We start from the raw sequence: 7,651 nt of genomic DNA on the forward strand, positions 1-7,651 counted from the left end.
CACTGGAGGTCCCTTTATAATACACGCAGGTAGAGAGGGGAAGAGGGAGTCGGATGTTTATCCCTCATCTACAATGACCCTTCTCATTAGAATTATTTTTGAATTAAAACTTTCAAATTTTGTTTCTTGTTTGATTGTTCGAAAGTAAAGAGGAGGGGCATGAGGGTGGCTCAGTCCGTCATGCTTCTGACTTCAGCTCAGGTCACGATCTCACGCTTTGTGAGTTTGAGCCTTACGTTGAGCTCTGTGCTGACAGCTCAGAGCCTGGAGCCTGCTTCAGATTCTGTATCTCCCTCTCTCTCTGCCCCTTCTAGCTCACACTCTGTCTCTCTTTCTCTTTCAAAAATAAATAAACATTAAAAACAAAATTTAAAAAAAAGAAAGAAGGGCTCCACTCAGTATGTTCTCATTTGAAATGGAAGATTTTTATAAATATTACTAAATCTTTTGCAGCACTAATATTCTGTGATTTTGAATTTAAAGCCAACACAATTGAAACAAATAGTTGGAATATCAGTAAAGAAACTCACATTTAATGGAGAATGTTACTATCTTACAAAGAAATGCAGTTATTTATCTGCTACAAGGTATACAATTGGATATTCAATTAAATGAAAGCAAGACAGATTCATGTACATTTAGCATTTGAGGACACAAAGCAAAATTCATACGAGACACAAAAATAGGCTATTTATGGAAAGCTCTGTGTTAAACCAGAAATTACTAGGTGTCAACTACTCCAACTATATGCATTGGTAAGCAGAATTTTTTGTTGATTTTGGGAATGGGTTTAAGGTCTAGGACTATATTTTCTTTCATTTAGAGAATCACCAGTGACCCCAAGCCTAATGTGTATACACTTATCACTGAAGCCTTCATATTACTTACTTGCTTTGTTTTAATTAGGCATGTCAGGAATTAAAACATTCTATTAATATTTGTCTCTCAAAGTAAATAAACATAAAAAAATACAAGATAACTTTCAATCAAGACCTTACTACTTAAATAAAAGCATTTTGTGAAGACCAACAAAAGCTCTATTTTACCTCCAAAGGCCTTAAAACCTTGGAAGAGATTGTATTATATATTATATTAAGACATTCGTACAGAATTGGCCACTTACCGCTTGTCCATAATTCCTATATGACACAGAATTAAAAGTAGACAACTCAACTGTTGTTAGAACTGATGCAATAACTGAAGTAATTATGCATGAGATGTTCATGATCAAAGCAAATGTAATCTGTAAAGAATACATATGGTAAGTTTGTTATATTCAAATAAAAACCTTGATTGTTTGTTCTGCTGACAAAAAAATCATCTGGTCAAAACACTGATCTAGTTTCTGGAGGCTTAGAGGTATTAGTATGCTGCCAGTAGAGTAAAATACTTTTCTGGCTTACATGATACCTAGTTAATCTGGAGGGAACAGTGAAATATCACACCAATAAGCATCAGTCTTCCATCTGGGCTAAAAAATGTTGTATTTTACAATCTTCTGGGTCATATGAAAGAAAGATTAAGATAGGGTTTGAACAAAAGGGGTTCTACTGCAAAGAAGGAAAAGAAAAAAAAAGATGGAAAATGACTGCTTACAGAAGTAAGTCAAATAAGATTCAATGATTTTTAACCTAGGATTTTCATTCTCTAGGGAGATTCATCAATATCTTTGGATGGAAGGTTTTATCTGTACAAGTTGAGATCAGACTCATTGATTTCTAAGGCATCTTTTAGCTCTAAGATTCTAAGAGTTTTTTTTTTTCTTTCCAATATCTTACCTATACCATAGACAGATCCTCTATTTTATCACAAGGTCCAATACTGCTCCCAAACTAGATAGATAGTTAGGAAAATTAAGTTTTACAGCAGTATTATGTCTATATATAAAAGCATTATTTTTTCTACCAGTAAAGTTCATACAATATTAGAATAAGATAGAATACCAAACCAGAAAACCCCTATGTTTAAATTGAGAAACCCTTATAGAATGGTACTAACCGCTATCGAATATTTGTCTACATTAAATTATGTGTGCCTGGATTTTCACTTAATTCTTTATTTTACGCTTAGGGTAGGTTCCTTCATGGTTTAGATAGTCACTAAAACCCTTTAGTCTTGTGACAAGTGACTTCTAGGATGGCCTAAACAATTCCACTTACCACGCCTGGAGTTGGACGCCTTGCTACTCTTATAATGGAGACTCCTGCAATGATAAACTGGGTATAAAAACATATTTATAAATACTCACTGATGGTGCTCATCAACTTAAAACCTATTTTTAACAACTCATTTTCTAAGACAGTTATTTTTAGAATACCAAGAATAACAAAATATGAAGAAGTTTCAGTAGAAGGGGTCAGGAATAGCAGGGCCATTCATCACAGAAACATGTGGGCAACAGTGGGCAGAATTCAGGTTGTGGTGTATGGCAAAGATGGCTTCAAGAGTCCTGCATCAGGGACCAAGTTTGCTTCTATCTGCGCATGCTTTCTGGACTCACCTGATTATTATTTTGATTGCTATCCTTGCTAATAAATTGAGGCCAGTGATAGAAATTACTGTATACATATCCAGATGTGAAAAAAGGGATTCATGAGTCTATTCCAAATTGTGTTTGTACAGAATATACCTCTTGAGACTGTAGCCATTATTAAAGTAATAGCTACAATTCATGTTTTTGCCTTTTTATTTTTAAGAAGAGTTGCCATTATTTCATAACAGGTAACTTTGTCTCTTTTCCAGAAGTGTAGAGCTATGTTATCTTGTTTGAAGGTGAGCTGCATAATCCCCTTGAAAGATTCCTTTTGTCTGGTCTGTTTTAGGCATTTTCACAAAGATTTAAGTCAATGGATAATGTGTGGAAACACAGCATTCATGCTCTACCATTTACAGGAAGGCCAAACCTTCAAGTTTACCAACTCCTAGTTCTCCTTCAGGGTAACTTAAATCAGGATAACTTCAGGATAACTTAAACTTGCACTCTCAGCCCTTCATTCTGTAACAAAAGCTGAGATTTCTAAGGAAGTACACAGTGAAAGGAAGAATATAAAGGTGAATTTTAAACTAGAGTGCTCTCTATCTAGATTACCAAGCCATGTGCTTCACAAAATGCCTTTCAAAGTTTATGTTCTAAGGGAGAAGTTTTGCATTAAATTAAATTTAATTGAAATTTTAGATAATTTATTCTAGGAGCTACACAAGCTATTTTTGTAACACATACAATTAAACACCGAGGGACACGAATCATTTATCTGGATTTTGCCTGCAAATTCACTAGTCTATTTTTTCTAAAGCAATGCACTGACACTTGGGAACCAACATATAAACATATGTCATATAAAGGCAGGGGATCTCCTAGAGGCCATTGCTTTCTCTATAGTCCTCTCAAGTGGCGCTCATTTTCTCTTATAGCCCTTATACCATTGGTTCCAGGCAAAGGATAAGTGGTCTCTTTGCTCCTCATTATTACTTTCAACTCTTTCCTCTCTCATTGAGCTTTGAGCCAAATATCATCAGATTCTACCACCCACTATCTATCCTGGTTGAAGTCATCTACTGATGACTTGGTCACGCCTCTTGGTGATTTTAGTTCTTGTCTCACTCTCTCACACCTCTTACATCTTGGTAATTTATACATACATACATACACACACATATATGTATATATGTATATATAATCTTACCATCCTGGGCTTGTGGCTCTTTGACTTTCTCTTCTCCAATCCTCTGACCTCATCCTGTCTCAGTCACTTCACTCCCATATTCATTCTCTCGTGCTTGTTTCTGCCAATAAGTGTAACATCTTTCAAATCTCAATTTAAAGTATTCCACTAGGACCATCAGCTTCTATCTCTCTGATGCTTATAGTATTACAACTCTAACAATCCCTTGACCCTATCTGGATCTATAATCGACCCCTCACCTCTCTGTTATATTCTCTCCTTCGACAGTTTAAACTCCATGGTCAACTACTACATTCACTTATATACACTTTCAACTCCTTTGCACGTTCTTGTTTGATCACAGATGATGGTTAAATCCAAATCCTGGTTAAATGTTCTCCTTCCTACTGAATGCCTGCACCCACATGCCCCACATGACCTGATAAAGACAAACCACCATCTCGACCCATCTCACTATGCAAATCATGTTCCTAAAACTTAAGTGAGCTCTTAGTGCTTAGTGAAAGGCAAACTATTTTTCCACCATGCATGCATTCTCTTTTCCTAGATGACTATTTCATATCCTTTCTTCAAACAAGAAGTCCATTATACCATTCTCATTCTTAGCTCATGATTTGACTTCCTATTTCACTGAGATATTTGAAGCCATTGGAAGAGAGGTTCCACAAGCTCCCAACATCCCATCTACTTACAAATCAAAACTTGTCATTTCTGTTCCTCTGCCCTTCCATCTCGTTATCACCTGACACTGTTTACATTACAGATGGACAGTTCTTTGCTGTGGGAGCTGTCTTATGTGTTTCTGAGGTATTTAGCCATATCCCTGGCTTCTGCCTACTAGATGCTCACTCCAGCTGTGAAAACCAAAAATGTCTCCAGACATTACCAAATATTCTTTAAGGGCAAGACCATCTCTCGTTGAGAACCACTGCTGGAGATGAACTGCCCATGGACCTATTTTGTGTATTAAAATTCATCATCTCTTGCCTGCACCAGTACCTGATTCTAATAATCCCAATCTGCTTCCATTTATTTCATATCAATTTCCTCTCTTCTGGTTCAGTCCCCTCAGTAAGAGACATGAATCTTCCAACTTACTGAAACAAATAAGCAAACCCTCTCTTGATCCAAAGTTTCCCTAGATCTACCTTATTTCTCTATACCACATTACACCCAACTTCTTAAAGTTGTATTTGTTGTCTCTAGTTATCTTCCCATTATTTCTTAAACCAACTTCAGTCAGGTTTTTGCTCTACCATTCAACTGAGCCTACTTGTCAAGTTTATTGCTGGCTTCCATATTGATAATCCCAGTGGTCAATTCTCAGCCCTATTTGGCAAAATAACAGATTTAAATATAGTTTATCTTTCCTTAATTGTTTACTTGGCTTTGAGGATGCTGTCCTCTCCAAATTTTCCTATTACTTTATGGTTGTCTAGAAACCACAGAAGAATATACACATTAGAAAATGTGTGAGTGTAGACTCATTGTGTGAAGAAGGCAAGGACCCTAAATATGAAAACTAACCATGCTAGTGGACATTATACTTAAGATTCTTTGTCTTTCACATATCTAAGGACCATCCAACCTGTGGTAGTCATGGTCTACCCCCTCCTGTATCCACATCTCTTATCATAGCACTGATAAAAAGGTGCTCAAAAAATATCTGTTGGAAAAAGGAATTTGAGTTTGAATGTTACCAAGATGGGATTTACTTACATGTTCCTGAAAACTCTGTTTAGAAACTGTTCCCTATCTTCCACTAGTGGCATGAATAGTATTTATTGAATGATTAAATCATATAAATATATCTACTCACGATAACTCCCCATAAAGAGCATCCTGCTTTGTAAGTTACAGGTTCATATGTCCCAAAGAATCCTCTAATTTGTCCCATATACAAAATCAATAGGAAATACCACATGAGAACATGAAATATGCCAATCATAATCTGGACAGCCTGTGAGAAAAGAATGGTATTAGTACAGAAATCATGTAATTTATAATTCCAATAAGTAGTAACTATAAGAGACATTCAATGCTTTTATGAAAGATAAAAGTAAAACAGCAACACCCTTACCATGTATTTCCTGGACTGGTTGGCCTCAAAAGGAAGCCCTAACCAGGAAGTACTGATGTTTACCTAATAGGAATAAGCCGTCCTTGGAGATTCAGAATGTCCAATTAGAATTTTGGTCAGTTCGCTCATAAAAAGTTTGACAATCTGACTCTACTACTGGCTGTCTTCCCTACTTATCAGGTAATGGCATGAGAGGGGAACACTGAAGGTATTTGAGGAAAAATGTGTTTACTAATTTATTTGCATGCAGGAAGCCATGTATCCAATATTTTCTTGTACATTAGTAATTTATTAAGATTGAATCACTTTTTGCATCTTTTATTTATCTTTTCCTTCAAGGCATACTTGTGTATCTTGCTGGGTTGAGGTAGGGTCTAACACAGAAATACAAAGAGCGGTGCCTGGGTAGCTCAGTCCGTTGAGTGTCCGACTCTTGATTTCGGCTCAGGTCATGATCCCAAGGTCCTGGGAAGGAGTTCTGTGTCAGGCTCTATGCTAAGTGTAGAGCCTGCTTAAGATTCTCTGTCTCTTCCTCTGCCCCCTCCCCTCTTCATGCTCTCTCTCTAAAACTAGAGGGAAAAAAAAGAAAAAACACAAAATACAAAGAATTTCCAATGTAGACTTGCTTGTATAAGGTCTTCCTATTGGATAGGGAATGGGCTGCATAGGGGAGAACTATTACTCAACTTTAATTTGTAGAAGATAATTATAATCCAAGAAAATATATGCCAGTAAATTTATTTCTCAATTTATATGTGGGCTGGTATTTCATATACTGAATCACATTTTAGAAAAAGTTATTTATTTTATAGTTTATTGTCAAGTCGGTTTCCATAAAACACCCAGTGCTCTTCCCCACAAGTGCCCTCCTCCATGTCCATTAACCCTCTTCTCCTGGCCTCCTCCCCCTTCAACCCTCAGTTTGTTTTCAGTACTGAATCACATTTTTAACTACTCTCTAAAAATTTCAGAGGGTACATTATTTTCACTTTAACATAAATTTTTAATGGAAACCAATTTGACAATAAACTATTTAAAAAAATAAATAAAATGAAAGCATAAAAAAACCACTCCAAAACATTAAAAAAATAAGTTTTAAGAGGACACTGTTTAGTGTTTTAACTTTAATAGTTCCAGCTCTTTATAAAGCAAGTAGTCTAAAAATGCATAAATGCAACTGGTTAATATCAGAGATACATTTCAGAGAATTTTCTTTTATAGAAAGACCACTTTTTGGGTAACAATCTTATGAATCTTAGAATTTAAGATTTCCTCTGTAGCAAATTGTATGAAGAACATTAATATCCACATGACTTTCCAACTGCTAAGTGAGTGGGCTTGAAAAAGTGTCTCCTCGGGCACCCTCTTACACTGTTGGTGGCGATGTAAACTGGTGCAGCCGCTCTGGAAAACAGTGTGGAGGTTCCTCAAAAAACTATCCGTAGAACTCCCTTATGACCCAGCAATAACATTGCTAGAGATTTACCCAAGGGATACAGAAATGCTGATGCATAGGAGCACATGTACCCCAATGTTCATAGCAGCACTTTCTACAATAGCCAAAATATGGAAAGAGCCTAAATGTCTATCACCTGATGAGTGGATCAAGAAGATGTGGTATACATACACGATGGAGTACTACATGACAATGAGAAAGAATGAAATATGGCCATTTGTAGAAAAGTGGATGGACCTTGAGGGTGTCATGCTAAGCAGAATAAGTCAGGCAGAGAAGGACAGAAACCATATGTTTGCACTCATAGGTCTAACAGGAAAACAGGAGAAACCTAATGGAGGACCAGGCGGAGGGGAAGAGGGAAACAGAGTTGGGGAGAGAGAGGGATGCAAAACTTGAGAGACTATTGAATGCTGAGAATGAACTGAGGGT

The 7,651-nt window shown here is 36.5% G+C and overlaps 1 protein-coding gene across 6 annotated transcripts in view; it reads right to left on the reverse strand.

The window, feature by feature from the left end:
* MS4A13 (membrane spanning 4-domains A13) overlaps positions 1–7,651 on the reverse strand; it is a 62,041-nt gene that overhangs the window by 49,975 nt on the left and 4,415 nt on the right. For all 6 annotated transcript variants that reach the window (XR_003900383.1, XR_003900384.1, XR_003900386.1 and 3 more), the window contains exons 3-5: positions 5,503–5,643; positions 2,160–2,216; positions 1,124–1,243 (exon numbers count right to left, since the gene is read on the reverse strand). Coding sequence is in view for 2 of the 6 variants with exons in the window: in XM_029915425.1 (XP_029771285.1) it covers positions 1,124–1,243; positions 2,160–2,216; positions 5,503–5,643 (318 nt within the window). In the remaining 4 variants the exon portion in view is untranslated. The remainder of the gene's footprint in view (positions 1–1,123; positions 1,244–2,159; positions 2,217–5,502; positions 5,644–7,651) is intronic.

This window comes from Suricata suricatta, chromosome 11, assembly GCF_006229205.1.
Source record: "Suricata suricatta isolate VVHF042 chromosome 11, meerkat_22Aug2017_6uvM2_HiC, whole genome shotgun sequence".
Classification (NCBI taxonomy): domain Eukaryota; kingdom Metazoa; phylum Chordata; class Mammalia; order Carnivora; family Herpestidae; genus Suricata; species Suricata suricatta.